Below are 20,888 nucleotides of genomic sequence, written 5' to 3' on the forward strand. Positions count from 1 at the left end.
AAACAAGAGCAAGGTAATACCTAATAATAAAGCTTGCATTATACATGTATGTAACTAATGACCATATATTACATATTATATAATATTAGTTCAACATAGTTAGTTCAGTATGGAACAGTTGATGGTTGTTCACTTGCAAAGTAAACCCTTCAGAGTTCAAACTTGCTTGTGTACTGCCCAGAATGGGAAAAATATATCAAGATTTTGTTTTAATTTAATTTTTGTTTAATATTTTTGTCATCAGCCCAAAGGCTTTTCCACCCCCCGCGGGTTAGGGGGAGCCCCATATTGGTTGGGACGAGAAAGAATTTACCCGATGCTCCCCAGCATGTCGTAAGAGGCGACTAACAGATTCTGTTTCTCTTTTTGCCCTTGTTAAGTGTTTCTTGTATAGAATAAAGTCAGTTTTTGTAAAGATTTTAGTCAAGCAGTATGTAAGAAATGTTAAGTCCTTTGTACTGGAAACTTGCATTCTCCCAGTAAGGTAATACATTGTACTACGTTGCAAGCCCCTGGAGCAAATTTTTGATTAGTGCTTTTGTGAACAAGAAACAATTGACAAGTGGCTCTATCCATCTCCCCCCTTTCCCCGTCGCGATATAACCTTCGTGGTTGAAAACGACGTTAAACACCAAATAAAGAAAGAAAGGCTTTTCCCTTCTTTGAGCTCGCCAAGTCCATAACTATACACTGCAGATTATTTGAATACATAATAAAGTGATGTTGGTAAGTTATGTTGTCCTGGTGTTTTATATATTTTTTACATAATAAAATTGTGTGACACTGTTAGCTTTGTTGTGCATGTGTTTTTATTAGATATTCAAAGATTGAATACCTCAGAGATTGGTGGAGTGGATTGATAAAAATAACCGTTTCCTTTCAAAGAAAAGTGTATTAAGTAAGCTGTCATCATCTTTTTCTTGTCCTTCGATCTGCCTTCCTGTCCCATCTGTCTCCTGTCTCCTGCTGCCAGTTGGACTTTCTCTTCTTTTGTCTGTCTCTAGGTCTCTCCCTCTCTCTGTGAGATGGTGTTTCATGATAGTATCACAAATGATGACACCCCTATGTTGTGTTTTGCTTTTTCCTTTGGTAGTTAAATGTACCATGATATTTTTGTTGGATTGGGTTATAGCAAGATATTGATACACAATGAGGCACCAATGACCATGATATTTTTGTTGGATTGGGTTATAGCAAGATATTGTGATACACAATGAGGCGCCAATGACCATGATATTTTTGTTGGATTGGGTTATAGCAAGATATTGTGATACACAATGAGGCGCCAATGACCATGATATTTCATTCATAAATCAAGACTTTCAGGAAAGCAGAAAGGATACATGTATATGTTCTTAAAAAACTTTCTTTCTTTTATTAGATGCATGTGACAAAGCAAACATTACTTTAATTTTTTTAAATTGTGCTAACAGTATAAAGGGCTCATCTGTTGAGCTTTGACTATGGTTACTGCATTGCTCAGTACCCAGCCATGTGAAGAAGAGATTTATCTGTTGAGCTTTGACTATGGTTACTGCATTGCTCAGTACCCACCCATGTGAAGAAGAGATTTATCTGTTGAGCTTTGACTATGGTTACTGCATTGCTCAGTACCCAGCCATGTGAAGAAGAGATTTATGTCTGAGGGCAAATGTTGTGTGCCAGTTATAATGCCTGCTGTATCACAGCATGTGCAACATTCACTAAGATTGTTGCATGCATCAAAGATCACACATATTCCACAAGCATGCATCAAAGATCACACATATTCCACAAGCATGCATCAAAGATCACACATATTCCACAAGCATGCATCAAAGATCACACATATTCCACAAGCATGCATCAAAGATCACACATATTCGACAAGACTGAAAGTCAGAAACATATTGAAGGGTTTAGGTTTATTTTCATGCATAAGAATGTTTTTACGTAGACATGTTGGGTCTGTTTAATGAAAGTCACATTTTAGATTTTTGTAAGAGCAGCTGCGTATATGTCACTGCTACATATCTTGACCACATGAAATGAAACAAAGTTTATCTTGAAATGGTTACCATTACACCCTGATTGAACATCAGTTAATCTGCATGTAATGCAATTTTTTGGTGTGCAAACTGCATTTTTTTTTCTTCATATTGTCGAAAAGAATATGTGAGCAGAATATGTTTAGGTACGGGACTTCCATTTTATCTATAGACTAGTGACATTTGTTCATGTACATGTACACACAAAATAATATAACACCCAAACAGTTCAGTGGAAATATAACTTTTATAACTATAAGGCAGTGGTAGAGGTTTATTCTTCCTTGTGGTTTATCATGAAACGATTTAGTTTAACACATTTATGCACACACAATTTCAGACATGCGTTTGTGAGCAGATTTGCCACACAAAATAGTTGCGTACACCAGGCAGGATTCTAAGTACATGTATTAAAAAAATATAGTTAATTATGCTGGACATTATTGACCTGTTATCATTTGTTCTGAGAAACTGAACACATATTTAAAATCAAAACCAAACGTTTAACAATTACAAATAGAACAAGTCGCGCAAGGCGAAAATACAACATTTAGTCAAGTAGCTGTCGAACTCACAGAATGAAACTGAACGCAATGCAACGCAGCAAGACCGTATACTCGTAGCATCGTCAGACCACCGCTCACAGCAAAGGCAGTGAAATTGACAAGAAGAGCGGGGTAGTAGTTGCGCTGAGAAGGATAGCACGCTTTTCTGTACCTCTCTTCGTTTTAACTTTCTGAGCGTGTTTTTAATCCAAACATATCATATCTATATGTTTTTGGAATCAGGAACCGACAAGGAATAAGATGAAAGTGTTTTTAAATTGATTTGGAAAATTTAATTTTGGTAATAATTTTTATATATTTAATTTTCAGAGCTTGTTTTTAATCCAAATATAACATATTTATATGTTTTTGGAATGAGCAAATGATGGAGAATAAGATGAACGTAAATTTGGATCGTTTTATAAAAAAATTTTTTTTTTTACAATTTTCAGATTTTTAATGACCAAAGTCATTAATTAATTTTTAAGCCACCAAGCTGAAATGCAATACCGAAGTCCGGGCTTCGTCGAACATTACTTGACCAAAATTTCAACCAATTTGGTTGAAAAATGAGGGCGTGACAGTGCCGCCTCAACTTTCACGAAAAGCCGGATATGACGTCATCAAAGACATTTATCAAACAAGAGGCGAAGCCTTCAAGGCTCACGTAAGAAATCGACAAACAGTAACACAAACTCAATCACTCAATCACTCCGTCACACATACACACACACACACACACACACACACACACACACACACACACACACACACACACACAGTAAGCATAGGTGAAACTGTGCAAGAAAGCGAGACCCTGGATCTGCCAAGTAGTCTCGGCCCGCTCACAATAACAATGACCGAGACTTTCAGTAATTCCTTTGCGTGACGTCTAACCCTCTTACGTCATAATGTGACGTCTTCAAATAGTTTCTATCACACACGTCAAACACTTTTGACCGAGACTGACGTAATCCATAGACTCGGAAATGTTAAAGTTTCTATCACACACACACGCACGCACAGACAGACAAAGTTTATCATCGCATAGGCTACACTTACGTGAGCCAAAAAATGAAAAAAACATATGGGGATATCATACCCAGGAACTCTCATGTAAAATTTAATAAAGATCGGTCCAGTAGTTTAGTCTGCATCGCTCTACACACACACACACACGCACAGACACACAGACATACACCACACCCTCGTCTCGATTCCCCCCTCTACGTTAAAACATTTAGTCAAAACTTGACTAATGTAATAAAATGATGTAAAGTACAGTACTGCTGTGTGTACTAATTTGTCATTCCCCCTGCAGGTACAATGCGTATTTTACAATACAATACAATACAATAATCTTTATTCATCTCTAAAAGAGAAATTACAAGCCTGACTGTGTGTCTGTAAAATCAATCAATTAATCAATCAATCAACCATGCATGTAGTAACATTCACATCGCATATTCACATCATATCGTTACACGCAAACATTGTACCCACACACTTACTAAAATAAGCCTACAAATAGAAGCAATGCATTGCCTGTTTAAAAATTATATCACATTATCACACTTTGATCATCAAAAACAAGGTAAGATTGGTAATTTGTACAGATTAGCATGCTGCATTCATTTACTGCAGGAATGTTTCATTTTATGTTCTTATTATCTTAATGCTCCAGATTTGCATGAAAATGTATTCTTTGCTGCCACAAAATGTTTAATATGCAGTCATACCAACAGATTTTATGTTTGTATTTTAACAAAAAAATTAACATAATAATTTGAGCATTGTCAAAGAAAGGCAAGGCAAGACAACATGTGTAAAATACAACAGAATACAATTAGAAATAATAATAAAATAATGAACACTTATGAATCGTCCCTTCTCGCAAGAGCTCACAGCGATATACAATAGCAATAAACATCAGCACACACACACACACACATGATTGAAATCCAGTTAATACATTTAAATAAAATTTGAAAAAATTAGAAGTTAGAAAATGTAAAATATTCAGAGTACAGTGGAGTCCGGGTACAACAAATCTCAAGGGAGATACATTTTAGTTCGTTATATCAGTAATTCGCTGTAGAGTTTTCAACCCTAAATGGCCTCAAGACAAGTTTTCCCACTCACCTTCAAATGATCGTCCCATCGATCTTTCCTTGGCGAGTACAATCTCTGCATGTTTTCAACAGCTTCATAATATAATCCATAGAGGCATAGTTCACATGTTCACTTTACTGTCACAATTTTAGAAGTAAAATTTAAAAAGTCATGTAAAAGCATGTACATGTACATTCATTCTGATCAATCTCCGATTGTCCACCAGTTCTGGTGCATGTACTACCCTGGCCAAGTTTCCTCTCAAGACATCAAAGAGACCACCCCATAGGTTAAACTCCCCATAGGTTAAACTCGGTCACTGACCCGGGTGCAGGAAGTGTTTCCTCTCTCATATGAAAGGGGAACCACCTCTCATAGCTAAAACTGGGTCAATGACCCCTGGGAAGAAGGTCAGTGTCTATAAAGAAGGCCACCCAGCTATCACAATGGACCTGCCTTTGATCTCGCCTCACAGGCAGATCGTTGTAGCCTTGTGACTTTTTAAGAGCACAGTCATAGCTTAGCAGCTGATTGGAATAGTGAAAACACAGCGGCGGTGGCTGTTCCGTGCAGCTCCCGCTGTTTGTTCAGAGTTCGCTCATCACGCGATGTGCACTTGTGTTTGTGTATTTTTGTCTATGGAGACAATTATTGACATCAGTTCGTTGTAGCCTTGTGACTTTTAGAGACAAAACGGCTCTGGGGCGATGAAAACGTGTTTGTTATAAGAGGGGTTCGTTATGCAAATGAGTTCAAAAGGTTCGTTGTAGTCGGAAAGTAACAAGTAAGAAATAGAAGGCTGTCTGCCGGGAAATCAATGACAGTTCGTTAAAAGCGGGATTTCGTTATACCCAGGTTCGTTATAGCTGCACTCCACTGTAGTTGATGCCTTGGTTAGCAATGTCTGCCACCGTCACAGCGTGGAGACATAGAGTCCATATGTGATGAAGTCAGTGTCTCTGCATACTTCATGTCCCGTAAGCTGCTTCCACCTCTGATGATAGTTTGAAGGCCTTCCTGTACAGCTCTGCAGCTTCTAGGCAGTCACCCGAGGCCTGAGGAAAATTAAAGAAGTTATTACTTGTTAGGAGCTATAAATCTGCATCTGAAAACTACAAATCTTGAATTGGTTCTGTAATACTGTTTTTGCATGCATTCCGCAAACCAGTTTCATTGTGTTCATTCCATTTCATTCTTTCCGTTTGTTTGCTGAGTTTTTCCACCCTTTTGTTTAGTTACGACTGATGTTCATTTACAGATGGTTTAAGGTCGACTGTGAACATAACTGTTCCATCATACTGTATGCTTCGACTAGAAGTGGAGAGATCTCAAAGTGTATTTCTGTGCATTGTTAAATCGATATAAGTATTGCCCCTGGAATTTTTGAGGCAAACAGATCAAATGATTTTCACTTGCAAACTATCAAATTGTCAAATATTTACACTTGTACTGGCGGAACATGAGTTAGGAATATGTGCTTTGAGGATAAAGAAAAAATGGTTCAAACTTAAGAACTCTGGACCTATAATCTCTTTCTCACTTATATTTTGCACTGTTTATTTAAAATTGTTTCCTGTCAGAATTGCCCAAAAGGGGTCCTTTTTTTCTCAACCTGAAATACAGAAGGAAAAGATGAAAGAAAAGAATGAAAGTGAGCCTTACCTCTTTTCTCTCTGCCTCCTGAACCAACTGTAGAGCTTTCTCTTCATTGGCTGATCTGCTGGTCTGGCTCAGGTTGCGGAACATTATGTCGGTACGCAGGATGTATTTCACTCCACTCCTGAAAAAGCCACAACAGACAGAAACAGAAATATATTTTCTGGCCTCTCTTCTATTTCAATGTTATTGTTTTCCTTCCATCTCTTCTATTTCAATGTTATTGTTTTCCTTCCATCTCTTCTATTTCAATGTTATTGTTTTCCTTCCCTCTCTTCTATTTCAATGTTATTGTTTTCCTTCCATCTCTTCTATTTCAATGTTATTGTTTTCCTTCCATCTCTTCTATTTCAATGTTATTGTTTTCCTTCCATCTCTTCTATTTCAATGTTATTGTTTTCCTTCCCTCTCTTCTATTTCAATGTTATTGTTTTCCTTCCCTCTCTTCTATTTCAATGTTATTGTTTTCCTTCCCTCTCTTCTATTTCAATGTTATTGTTTTCCTTCCATCTCTTCTATTTCAATGTTATTGTTTTCCTTCCATCTCTTCTATTTCAATGTTATTGTTTTCCTTCCCTCTCTTCTATTTCAATGTTATTGTTTTCCTTCCATCTCTTCTATTTCAATGTTATTGTTTTCCTTCCATCTCTTCTATTTCAATGTTATTGTTTTCCTTCCAGGGGATGATGAATCTCTCGCTTATGTTGATAGAAAGATTCCTTGATTTAGGATTTTGTTCTGTTTGATGAGAATTTTAAAAAAAAATTTACAATTTTATTTTAAATGAACATTTAGTTACAGACAAAAGTAAACATTCAGCAGTATATGGATTGCATGTTAAACCCTTGAGAGGCCTGTGATGAATTACCTGATGGTTTACATGAGATGAATGGTGTCTTTCAGGTAATTCATTTTTATGACCTCATAGTCACAGATTATAACACTTTTTGATCCAAACGGTTGTGTTACTGATTATTTTCATGACTGTTACTACCACCTAAGATGTCCTTTTACAAGACCACCAGAACATATGAATCGCGTAACACAGCATACCCCAGTTTCTGTCCTTCATGGAGACGCTGATGGTTGAAGACAATGGCCATCCCCGCCTCAGGCTTGATGCCACACACAATGTTCTTCTCCTCAGCACAGTACTTGCCGTCCCAATCCTGATAGCAAGGCAATCACATGTAAGGTAACAATAACAAAACGGGCGACAAAACAAACTACAACCAATAAACAAAAGAAAACAAACAAGTCGCGTAAGGCGAAAATACAATATTTAGTCAAGTAGCTGTCGAACTCACAGAATGAAACTGAACGCAATGCAACGCAGCAAGACCGTATACTCGTGGTCCACCGCTCACAGCATTGGCAGTGAAATTGACAAGAAGAGCGGGGTAGTGGTTACGCTATGCTGCATAGCACGCTTTTCTGTACCTCTGTTCGTTTTAACTTTCTGAGCGTGTTTTTAATCCAAACATATCATATCTATATATTTTTGGAATCAGGAACCGACAAGGAATAAGATGAAAGTGTTTTTAAATTGATTTGGACAATTTAATTTTGATAATAATTTTTATATATTTAATTTTCAGAGCTTGTTTTTAATCCAAATATAACATATTTATATGTTTTTGGAATCAGAAAATGATGGAGAATAAGATAAACGTAAATTTGGATCGTTTTATAAATTTTTATTTTTTTTTTACAATTTTCAGATTTTTAATGACCAAAGTCATTAATTAATTTTTAAGCCACCAAGCTGAAATGCAATACCGAACCCCGGGCTTCGTCGAAGAGTACTTGACCAAAATTTCAACCAATTTGGTTGAAAAATGAGGGCGTGACAGTGCCGCCTCAACTTTCACGAAAAGCCGGATATGACGTCATCAAAGACATTTATCAAAAAAATGAAAAAAACGTTCGGGGATTTCATACCCAGGAACTCTCATGTCAAATTTCATAAAGATCGGTCCAGTAGTTTAGTCTGAATCGCTCTACACACACACACAGACACACACACAGACACACACACAGACACACGCACATACACCACGACCCTCGTTTCGATTCCCCCTCGATGTTAAAATATTTAGTCAAAACTTGACTAAATATAACAACAACCATTACCACAAAAAAGTGAGGAGAGAACTGATATAAATAATGAATATATATCCTCAAAAAGTCAGAGTAACTTTGAGAAATGTTATCTACAAATCACTCAATACTTTATACTGTGGTTTACTTAGCAAAATCTAAAGAGCATCGCAAAATGATAGTTTTACAGTATCTAATTGACATGAAAGGTTGCCAGATAAATCTTATATAACTGCATGTATACCATTGAATAAATGCTCACCCTGAACAAAGTTTGACTTTCATCCACAAAGTTTGTGCTGCCCCCCTCAAAGCCTTCGTTCAGGTAGAGCATGAACGTCTGTAAAGATCGCTCCTTGCTGTTACGCACAAAGTAGCCATCAAAGTGTGGAGCAAAGTGGCCACCAGGCTGGTAGCGCCCCAGTCGCCACACCTTCAACACACACACACACACACAAAGATGGAATGACACAAAGTAGCCATCAAGGGTGGAGCAAAGTGGCCGCCAGGCTGGTAGCGCCCCAGTCGCCACACCTTCAACACACACACACACAAAGATGGAATGACACAAAGTAGCCATCAAAATGTGGAGCAAAGTGGCCTCCAGGCTGGTAGCGCCCCAGTCGCTACACCTTCAACACACACACACAAAGATGGAATGACACAAAGTAGCCATCAAAGGGTGGAGCAAAGTGACCGCCAGGCTGGTAACGCCCCAGTCGCTACACCTTCAACACACACACAAAGATGGAATGACACAAAGTAGCCATCAAAGTGTGGAGCAAAGTGACCGCCAGGCTGGTAGCGCCCCAGTCGCCACACCTTCAACACACACACACAAAGATGGAATGACACAAAGTAGCCATCAAAGTGTGGAGCAAAGTGGCCGCCAGGCTGGTAGCGCCCCAGTCGCCACACCTTCAACACACACACACACAAAGATGGAATGACACAAAGTAGCCATCAAAGTGTGGAGCAAAGTGGCCGCCAGGCTGGTAGCGCCCCAGTGTGTATAGAGAGGAGGTGGAACAGTTGGTTGGCTGGTGCTCTGACAACAACTTAGAGCTCAATGTCTCTAAAACCAAAGAAATGATTGTAGATTTTAGAAAGAACAAACTCGCACTCACCCCTTTAGAGATCAACGGTGTAAGTGTTGAGCAGGTCGACTCCTTTAGATTTTTAGGCACAATCATCTCGAGCGACCTCACATGGGACAAAAACACAGAGCCCATCATCAAGAAGTGTCAGCAGAGGCTTCACTTCCTTAGACAGCTGAAGAAATTTAGACTGAACCAAGCCATCCAAAAGCAGTTCTATAGGGCCACTGTAGAAAGCATTCTGTGTTTTTCAGTCACCGTGTGGTTTAGCGGTGCCAGTGCTAGGAACAAGGAAGAGCTGGAGCGCATTGTCAGACAAGCGTCTCGTATTGTGGGTTGCGAACTTCCGTCAGTCGCCTCACTGTACAGCTCACGTTTAGCAAAGAGAGTTAGGGGTATAGTGGCAGACTCATCTCACCCAGCCGGCCATCTGTTCGAGCTCCTCCCGTCAGGCAAGCGCTTCCGCGCTCTGAAGAGCAGGACTTCTCGTTTCAGAAACAGTTTCTTTCCTGAGGCAGTCCTTGCGGCCTCAATGGTGGATCGTTCTTAGATCTGTTAGATCTGTGATATGTGTCAGTTAAAGTTTTGAAATGGATCGAGTATCCTTAAATGAAATATCTTAATAGATGTAAGGGTTGTGTCCCTTGAATAACTGTGTTAGCATGTACTCGGATTTATTATATTGATGACTATATTTTTAGATATGATTTTTAGGGAATTCATTTATCTTTATCCATGCAACCTGTGATTGCTCCTGTCAGATTGGTGCTAAAGGAACAACCAGTCCGTTTTGAACTGTCTGGTTGGTGTGCACACGTAGTGGGCCCAGTGAGATTGAACACTTTGTCTGTACATAGTTGTTGTGATATATGCGTGTGGAAGGAGTGTGAAGTTTTATGCATACACCATAACAAAATCCTGTGCTTTGCATTTGGTAAATAAACTGTTTGACTTGACTTGACTTGACTTGACACACACACACACACACAAAGATGGAATGACACAAAGTAGCCATCAAAGTGTGGAGCAAAGTGGCCGCCAGGCTGGTAGCGCCCCAGTCACCACACCTTCAACACACACACACACACAAAGATGGAATGACACAAAGTAGCCATCAAAGGGTGGAGCAAAGTGGCCGCCAGGCTGGTAGCGCCCCAGTCGCCACACCTTCAACACACACACACACAAAGATGGAATGACACAAAGTAGCCATCAAAGTGTGGAGCAAAGTGACCGCCAGGCTGGTAGCGCCCCAGTCGCCACACCTTCAACACACACACACACAAAGATGGAATGACACAAAGTAGCCATCAAAGTGTGGAGCAAAGTGACCGCCAGGCTGGTAGCGCCCCAGTCGCCACACCTTGAACACACACACACAAAGATGGAATGACACAAAGTAGCCATCAAAGGGTGGAGCAAAGTGACCGCCAGGCTGGTAGCGCCCCAGTCGCCACACCTTCAACACACACACACACACAAAGATGGAATGACACAAAGTAGCCATCAAAGTGTGGAGCAAAGTGGCCGCCAGGCTGGTAGCGCCCCAGTCACCACACCTTCAACACACACACACACACACACAAAGATGGAATGACACAAAGTAGCCATCAAAGTGTGGAGCAAAGTGGCCGCCAGGCTGGTAGCGCCCCAGTCACCACACCTTCAACACACACACACACACAAAGATGGAATGACACAAAGTAGCCATCAAAGTGTGGAGCAAAGTGACCGCCAGGCTGGTAGCGCCCCAGTCACCACACCTTCAACACACACACACACACAAAGATGGAATGACACAAAGTAGCCATCAAAGTGTGGAGCAAAGTGACCGCCAGGCTGGTAGCGCCCCAGTCGCCACACCTTCAACACACACACACACACAAAGATGGAATGACACAAAGTAGCCATCAAAGTGTGGAGCAAAGTGACCGCCAGGCTGGTAGCGCCCCAGTCGCCACACCTTCAACACACACACACACACAAAGATGGAATGACACAAAGTAGCCATCAAAGTGTGGAGCAAAGTGGCCGTCAGGCTGGTAGCGCCCCAGTCGCCACACCTTCAACACACACACACACACAAAGATGGAATGACACAAAGTAGCCATCAAAGGGTGGAGCAAAGTGGCCGCCAGGCTGGTAGCGCCCCAGTCGCCACACCTTCAACACACACACACACACAAAGATGGAATGACACAAAGTAGCCATCAAAGGGTGGAGCAAAGTGGCCGCCAGGCTGGTAGCGCCCCAGTCGCCACACCTTCAACACACACACACACACAAAGATGGAATGACACAAAGTAGCCATCAAAGGGTGGAGCAAAGTGGCCGCCAGGCTGGTAGCGCCCCAGTCGCCACACCTTCAACACACACACACAAAGATGGAATGACACAAAGTAGCCATCAAAGGGTGGAGCAAAGTGACCGCCAGGCTGGTAGCGCCCCAATCACCACACATTCAACACACACACACAAAGATCTATGGAATTACACATGTAACAACTATATGTCAGCTGTTGGAAGCACAACTCTAGGAATGCTGTCCTCCAAGTCCCCTTTCATTTGTACCAAGCTCCTATTGCCATCATCAAAGTAGATACATGTTGTAGCAATAGTGGTTGTACATAAGGGCTGAAAGAAAACTCCATAAGCCTTGCCTGTGTTAAACACCACATACACTTACAGATGTTTAACAATAATATGATGACCAGCAAATGTGTTATTCAGGTGCTCACTGGCACAATTCAGCTGGTGGCTGTCACAACCTTCAATTTTCATGATACTTTTTAACTCCTGAACTCAGACCAGTGTCTGACTATTACAGACAGCCATAGCCTCAGGAGTTGATTTGCTGTTTATCTACCGTCTTTCAAAGAAGGGTAAAGTTCTACATGCACTTTCTACAAGTTAATGTCTCTGTCAACCCATGCCATTGCAATCACACTTAGCGTTGCCTTGTCTCATTACTCACAGAGTTGAGGGCTATAGGTGTCCACGTGCCCTGCATGAGGAACTTGATGCCATGCACATGCTGTTTGAGTGGATCGTCCTCAATGGTGATGTCAGACAGCCACGGTCGTATCCGTTCCCATAGCATCTCCGACAGTTCAGAGCTTTCTATTGAAATCCTGCCTCACAAAAAACAAAAATACATGTTAGGCACTAATCAGATCAATGCTGCACAGTCATACTTGTAGCCTCTGGTAAACATACACAGTACAAGCCACCCCCCCCCCCCCCCCCCCCTCTCTCTCTCTGTCGAAAAAAGGCAAAATCCAGTAGGGCGTAGATAAGGAATGTTGAAAAACAGTATGTAAGTTGTAACACAGAAAACAAAACGTTGGGCTTAGTGTCCTAACCATCACTGCTTCAGTGTGCAAAAGGACAGGTAAAAACAAATGCAGACTGAGGCCAAAGTTTCGACCATAATTCAAAACGAAAGTAGACAAGTCGCGTAAGGCGAAATAACAACATTTAGTCAAGCTGTCGAACTCACAGAATGAAACTGAACCGCATACTCGTAGTTTCGTCTGTCCACCGCTCGTGGCAAAGGCAGTGAAATCGACAAGCCAGAATAGTGCGGTAGTGGCCGCGCTGAGCAGGATAACACGCTTTTCTGTATAGATCTCTATTCTTTTTAGCTTACTGAGTTTGTTTTTAATCCAAACATATCATATCTATATGTTTTTGGAATCAGGGACCGACAAGGAATAAGATGAAATTGTTTTTAAATCGATTTCGGAAAATTAATTTTAATCATAATTTTCATATTTTTAATTTTCAGAGCTTGATTGTAATCCAAATATAACATATATGTATATGTTTTTTGAATCAGAAAATGATGAAGAATAAGATGAAATTGTTTTTGGATCGTTTAATAAAAAAATAATTTTAATTACAATTAAGTTTCCAATTTTAAATGACCAAACTCATTCATTAGTTTTTAAGCCACCAAGCTGAAATGCAATACTCGATCAAAGAATATTTCCGTGAATGGCCCATTGCTTCAGGTAAGAAACCGATTGCACCTCTTTCTCTCTCTCGCTCGTTCTCTTTCTCGCTCGTTCTCTCTCTCTCTCTCGCTTAGTCGTTCTCTCTCTCTCTCTCTCGCTCAGTCGTTCTCTCTCTCTCTCTCGCTCGTTCTCTCTATCGTTCGTTCTCCGTTCTCTCTCTCTCGCTCAGTCGTTCTCTCTCTCTCTCGCTTAGTCGTTCTCTCTCTCTCGCTTAGTCGTTCTCTCTCTCTCTCTCGCTCGTTCTCTCTATCGCTCGTTCTCCGTTCTCTCTCTCTCGCTCAGTCGTTCTCTCTCTCTCTCTCTCGCTCGTTCTCTCTCTCGCTCGTTCTCTCTCTATCGCTCGTTCTCCGTTCTCTCTCGCTCAGTCGTTCTCTCTCTCTCTCTCTCGCTCATTCTCTCTCTCGCTCGTTCTCTCTCTATCGCTCGTTCTCCGTTCTCTCTCTCTCTATCGCTCGTTTTCCGTTCTCTCTCTCTCTCTCTCTCTCTCTCTCTCTCTCTCTCTCTCAAAACAAACTTGAGGGCTTCAAAACTTTTTGAGTTTTAATAATCACTGTGGCAAAAAAAGAATCAGTGACTGATGACTGCTTGGTGTGTGCTGCAGGAGCGAGCATTGATCCGGTCCATGGAACTGGGGTTTGATGACTTCACTGCGTCCATTGGTCCGGTCCATGGAACTGGGGTTTGATGACTTCATTGCGTCCAGTGGTCCGGTCCATGGAACTGGGGTTTGATGACTTCACTGCGTCCATTGGTCCGGTCCATGGAACTGGGGTTTGATGACTTCACTGCGTCCATTGGTCCGGTCCATGGAACTGGGGTTTGATGACTTCACTGCGTCCAGTGGTCCGGTCCATGGAACTGGGGTTTGATGACTTCACTGCGTCCAGTGGTCCGGTCCATGGAACTGGGGTTTGATGACTTCACTGCGTCCAGTGGTCCGGTCCATGGAACTGGGGTTTGATGACTTCACTGCGTCCAGTGGTCCGGTCCATGGAACTGGGGTTTGATGACTTCACTGCGTCCAGTGGTCCGGTCCATGGAACTGGGGTTTGATGACTTCACTGCGTCCAATGGGTGGCTCCAGTCATGGCAGAGACGCTACAACGTCAACTTTGCCATGCTGAGTGGGGAGGCATCAGGAGTTCCCCAAGAGGCTGTTGATGACTGGATTAAGAGGCTGCCTGAAATTACGAAGGACTACGCCCTGGAGGATATTTTCAACGCAGACGAGACAGGGCTTTATTTCCGACCTCTGCCTCAAAGGTCCATGATTGTGAAGGGAGATTCCCGAAAAGGAATACGGACTGCGAAGGATCGCATCACTGTTCTCCTGGCCTGCTCTGGCACTGGAACTAACACCTCTGGTCATCGGCAGAGCCGAGAACCCAAGGTGTTTCAAGGCATTGAAAAAATCTAGCCTGCCTGTCACCTACAGGTGGAATAGAAAGGCCTGGATGACAGCTGTTCTTTTCAAAGAGTGGCTGGAGAAACTGAACACCAAAATGAAAAGCAAAGGCCGTAATATATTGTTGATGGTCGACAATTGTTCTGCCCATTGTCATGTGCAGCTGAGCAACATCAAGCTGAAATTCCTCCCGCCCAACACAACCTCCAAGCTGCAGCCTTGTGACGCAGGCGTGATCAGTATTTTCAAGTCCCACTACCGGAAGCGGCTGCTTCGACACATCCTGTCTGCCATGGACGAGGCCAACACTGCCAGCGAACTGGCAAAGTCTGTGTCACTTCTGCATGCCATTAAGTGGCTGGACCTGGCCGGGACGTCAGTGAGGGGATCATCAATAAAGAAATGCTTCTCCCACTGCGGATTTGCTGAACCCACTCCTGACACTGACCCAGACCCAGACCCAGACCCAGAGGAAGTCCAAGATCATGGAGACCAGTTTCAGGCCTTGCTGGAAAGTACCACTTGGGATGACTTTGTCAACATGGACCAGGACTTGCCCGTAGTGGAGTTTGCCGACCAACCAGATGGTGACGCCACATCTGCTGATGCCGAGGAAGACGAGGAAGATGACTGTGATGACCACACAACAGATCTTAAGCAGCTCATGACAACGAGAGAGGCTTTGCTGCAGACCAGAAACATGATTGATCTGGCGGCAAGCCTGGGTCACCCTGAAATGCTGACAGCTGTCATGAACTTGAGTAGCATTCTGGAAGATGTGCGTCTGAACCAAGCCAGCCAGGCCACACAGTCAAAGATCTCTGACTTTTTCTGACTGATTCTGGTTTTGTACATACAAGTTGCATGTTGAACTTGTTTTCTTTGTCACTTTCTGTATGACTACATGTAATGCACAGTTTGGAATGTATACATGTTGCATGTTGAACTTGCTTTCTTTGTCACTTTCTGTATGACTACATGTAATGCACAGTTTGGAATTTATACATACATGTACATGTACAATTAACAATTGTTTTCTGAACATCAAGTTTTGGTTTTCATTTTTATTACATGTAATGAAAGAACTAAACATGCATAGACACTCTATTTACATTTACATGCACACACATGAAATAAAACTATTTGGCTGGTTTTTTTCTTCCCAAAAAATGTCGGCGCATTCATATTAAAAAGAAAGGACACCTTGCTACAAAGGACAGTGGCAAGGCTCCCCAAGGGTGTCCTTTGCTCGCAGGTTTTACTGTACCAAAGTCCGGCTTTCGTCGAAGATTGCTTGGCCAAAATTTCAGTAAATTTGATTGACAAATCAGGGTGTGACAGTGCCGCCTCAACTTTTACAAAAAGCCGGATATGACGTCATAAAAGACATTTATCGAAAAAAAGAAAAAAACGTCTGGGGATTTCATACCCAGGAACTCTCATGTAAAATTTCATAAAGATCGGTCCAGTAGTTTAGTCTGAATCGCTCTACACACACAGACACACACACAGACACAGACACCACGACCCTCGTCTCGATTCCCCCTCTATGTTAAAACATTTAGTCAAAACTTGACTAAATGTAAAAACAAGTCGCGTAAGGCGAAATTACTACATTAGTCAAGCTGTGGAACTCACAGAATGAAACTGAACGCACTGCATTTTTTCACAATGACCGTAGTCCGCCGCTAGTGCAAAAGGCAGTGAAAGTGACGAGCCTGTTCAGCGCGGTTGCACTGTGCTGCATAGCACGCTTTACTGTACCTCTCTTCGTTTTAACTTTCTGAGCGTGTTTTTAATCCAAACATATCATATCTATATGTTTTTGGAATCAGGAACCGACAAGGAATAAGATGAAATTGTTTTTAAAACGATTTCGGAAATTTATTTTTAATTATAATTTTTATATTTTTAATTTTCAGAGCTTGTTTTTAATCAGAATATAACATATTTATATGTTTTTGGAATCAGAACATGATGAAGAATAAAATAATAGTAATTTTGGATCGTTTTATACAAAAATAATTTTAATTACAATTTTCAGATTTTTAATGACCAAAGTCATTAATTAATTTTTAAGCCTCCATGCTGAAATGCAATACCGAAGTCCGGCCTTTGTCGAAGATTGCTTGGCCAAAATTTCAATCAATTTGATTGAAAAATGAAGGTGTGACAGTGCCGCCTCAACTTTTACAAAAAGCCGGATATGACGTCATAAAAGACATTTATCGAAAAAATGAAAAAAACGTCAGGGGATTTCATACCCAGGAACTCTCATGTAAAATTTCATAAAGATCGGTCCAGTAGTTTAGTCTGAATCGCTCTACACACACACGTGCACAGACACACACACACACATACACACACACACACATACATACACCACGACCCTCGTCTCGATTCCCCCTCTATGTTAAAACATTTAGTCAAAACTTGACTAAATGTAATGACTACCTTTGTTGCTCTCTGTAGTCATCACGAGCTCCTTTCACCTTGTCAAATTCAACCCTCTCTCCTTCTTTAATGAAATGGTCACATTCTGCCTGTGACAACACATGGTGCAGTAGAAACCCTTGATTTCCAAAGTCAAGTATTTCGCTTCGAGTGATCGGTGGTTTTGTTCTGTTGTCAATCTGTCCGGGTAGCACGATGTGTTTCAGATCGTCCACGGGGAAGTAAATCTGTCCCGTGTTGTCTGCTTCAGCTTCATGCTGCGGTTAAAATGCAGATTCCATCGATCAGGTACAAACACTGATCCTACTTTACTGTTATTTCTCGTGTACTAAACCAGAGACCGAAGATTGTGAGGTACTTCTCCTATCAGCAAACACTTGTTGAAGGCTGAGAGTGAGAGTTTGCGATGTGTTGTGAAACTTGTTCACCCAGGGGAAATAACCCTCAAATTCCGTCGGTTTCGAAGTAACCTTGACCCCTTCGACACTCAATCAAAATGGTCGTAGTTTCAGCTTCGCGAAGCTAGCGTGGTTTGATTTCAAGCATAGCTAAATTGGGAATGTTTCGCTCAATTATTTCCCGAACTGATTATTAAAGAACGTGTGTTTAATTTTCCATCATATTTACGTTACAATGCAAAGTGAGTTGTTGGGCTCAGAATTTTTTTTTGCCGGCTTCGCAGACGACACTATCCAAGGCTGACCCCTCTGATGCATTGCTGTTTCAGAATGAACTCGCCCATAAGCTTTGCAAACCACAGGCGGCAAGCTCATGGCTGTGGACTGTGCGTCTACCAGTAATGGAGGGTTTCGCTGTGCTGTAGTTGCGAAGTGGAGAAGTATCCTGAATACAGACAGCGGAAAGGAGACGGGGATAGCAAGGGCAAACGTTTCCCTTGTGTGTAAGCTAATTTATGCGGCGCAATCGACGAGTGTTGGCGGGTCATGATGTGACAGTAATAGAAATTTATGTACACAGGAACGACTGTTTCAATCATTTGCCTCTTTTCAATTCTAATCTAGATGTGAACATGTACACATAAATCAAAAAGTTGCAACAACTGAAATAAATAAAGAAAAGAAAAGTGCAGTGAACGGAGCCAAATACTGTAAGCATCCCCCGTCCCCTGTCAACAACCCTATGCCGCATACTCACCGTGCCCCACCACCACCTCCAACCATGCAAATAAACTATATTTACGTGCACAGAAAAAAGTATAAACATGAAATGGAAAATGCAACAATTGTTATCCCGACTTCCTCTTTTGAAGAAAATGCAGGAGATCAAGATTCGAGATAATGTGGATGCTGGACTGTGTATAAAGCATCTCGGGGGGAAAAAAAGGAAAAGGCTATTATTTAACGCTCTTGCTAGTCTGTGCCACTTTCTTTGAAACGTAGCATGCTGTAAATAAGCTCGTGATTCTTTAAAATTTATTTAGTCTTTGAGATTTGTCCGAAAAACTTTTATAGAACTTCCTCGTTTTTGAGGACAAGGGGGCGGGGCTTACATCAGTAGCAGTAGATTTCGGAAAAAAATAAATGTAGCACATGCTTTATTACGCGATGAATAGGGCAACGCGGGGCAAAGCATGTACGTAGTTTTCCGCTATGTGTTTTCCGACCGCCGACAAAAATGTTCGGGTTCGTTTGTCGAGCTAGCTCGGATCAGGCACGTCGCGTGTCCAGCCTTGAAGCCACGCCGAATCTGTTTTTAGAACACCGGATGTGCATCGACTTATGGGAAATTGTGACGTCAAGTCGTCTGGCCAGGAGTAACAAAAGAGTGTGTGGTTGAATTAGCGGCGAAATGCTGCTCTTTCTTACAAATTTAGTCAAATATTGATCAAGCACCGTATTCTTCGGATTTTAATGCGCCCATAGGTGATGGCCAAAGACCTTTGTGGCTATTGCCAGCGCGACATTACTGGCTTACTCATCCGATGTGTAGAATGCACGGAGTTTGACCTTTGTTTACAGGCAAGTGTGACGTCAGATTGGTAGCCATTTTGGTTTCTTTTTCATCTTGATAGCTTCGCGAGTGTATTTCCTGTGAGGTTTGTTTGGTTTATTTCAAATTAACGCTTTCTATGTATTTCAGTGCTTTTCGTGTGGAGTGGAGAGTGGCCCACACAAAAAGGAGCACAAATACCGTGTCGGGGTAAGACATCTTGTGTTGCTTGCTAGTGACCTATATTTCACCGACACCCCTATTTTGGGTGAAATAGCATCGTCTATTCCACTATTGGACCAATCGGAGTTAGCGTGGGTATTTTTGACCAATGAAAATAAACCAAAAATAGATTTTCGGAAATTGCTTTACTGCACGTGGTTTCGCTATCTTTTGGTGAGAGGAAATTATATTCCCCCTACCCGCATTGCCATTACATCCCACCAAATAGAGACCAAAATGACTAATATTTGAAGCTTCTGTTCCACAGGGTCACATTTGCCATGAGCTGCACAACTGTTAGTGTCATTTTGGTGAATTTGCACCAGTGAATTAATGTGCATACTTGCATCTACTGATCTAGTGTAGTACTTGAAATTTGTGCCAGAGCTGTGTGTTTCAGTGGTGTACATTTGGTAGATTATCCGGTAATGTTGAACTTTAGCTATGAATCCGGTGGCATTCTTAAACTTATTTTTGATACAACTACAAGTCCCTGTAATCAAGCCAAAGAACACTGATTTGTTGTGAAATTAATTGACGGATTGAGCTCCAAACTTAACCATGATTAATTTATTTGGTTGTTTGATCGGCGGAAATGCATACATTGTGAACCAAGGGACATCACTTACACGACTGTTGCCTCCCCTGTCGGCTTACCTCGGATAATCCCTTTTTTGACGCATGTAAACAAAATGCGTTCGTACAGTTCATTCCGTGACTGCAAAAGGATCTAGAATGACTTGTTATGTTTACAAATACAAGTGCAGGTTCTGCAAATTTTGAGGCTTAAGTGCCTCTGAATTATGAGGTATGAATTTTACACGCTAAAGTCCAACATTACCGATTATCCATTTCCAGCATGCATGTTAGTGGAGTTCTTGAAAACATGGTTGCTATGTAGTATCTTGCTCACTTGTGCTTATTTTGTGCACGCCAGCATGTGGGGGGACCAGCAGCCTTTGAGCTTGAGAAGCCATGGAGCCTTGCGGAAGAACACATGTTGCTGGATGCAGTTGAGCAGTATGGCTTTGGAAACTGGTAAGTCTTGATATCAAGGTCTGTCGTTAAAGCCCGCTACTAACTACAGCCGAACTAGGTCGCCGAAGGTTCGGCGAACGTTACACCGTGCCTGGTTCGGTGTACTAACTAGCGGCGGAATGTATCGACGATACCGGTCATATGATCAAGAAATATTACGTGAGAAGACTCGTGATCGGTTGACACAGGGTTCGTACAGGTCATAGAAAACCTGGAAAGTCATGGAATTTGATTTTTAATTTTCCAGGCCTGGAAAGTCATGGAAT

The 20,888-nt window shown here is 41.6% G+C and overlaps 2 protein-coding genes across 2 annotated transcripts in view; one reads left to right on the plus strand and one right to left on the minus strand.

Annotated features, from left to right (window-relative positions):
* Positions 1 to 1,889: 1,889 nt before the first annotated feature.
* Positions 1,890 to 17,675, minus strand: LOC138952612 (uncharacterized; the record flags this gene model as incomplete). Its single annotated transcript, XM_070324304.1, has 6 exons — positions 1,890 to 5,739; positions 6,347 to 6,464; positions 7,394 to 7,509; positions 8,703 to 8,873; positions 12,512 to 12,668; positions 17,413 to 17,675. Coding segments are annotated over 6 exons (912 nt in total), but the record flags the coding sequence as incomplete, so codon positions are not given.
* A 1,471-nt stretch (positions 17,676 to 19,146) lies between these two features.
* Positions 19,147 to 20,888, plus strand: part of LOC138953168 (transcriptional adapter 2-beta-like) — a 43,641-nt gene continuing 41,899 nt past the window's right edge. The window contains exons 1-3 of the mRNA XM_070324967.1: positions 19,147 to 19,391; positions 19,513 to 19,572; positions 20,522 to 20,622. Coding sequence (XP_070181068.1) covers positions 19,299 to 19,391; positions 19,513 to 19,572; positions 20,522 to 20,622 — 254 coding nt within the window. The 5' untranslated portion in view covers positions 19,147 to 19,298. The remainder of the gene's footprint in view (positions 19,392 to 19,512; positions 19,573 to 20,521; positions 20,623 to 20,888) is intronic.

This window comes from Littorina saxatilis, linkage group LG17, assembly GCF_037325665.1.
Source record: "Littorina saxatilis isolate snail1 linkage group LG17, US_GU_Lsax_2.0, whole genome shotgun sequence".
Lineage (NCBI taxonomy): Eukaryota > Metazoa > Mollusca > Gastropoda > Littorinimorpha > Littorinidae > Littorina > Littorina saxatilis.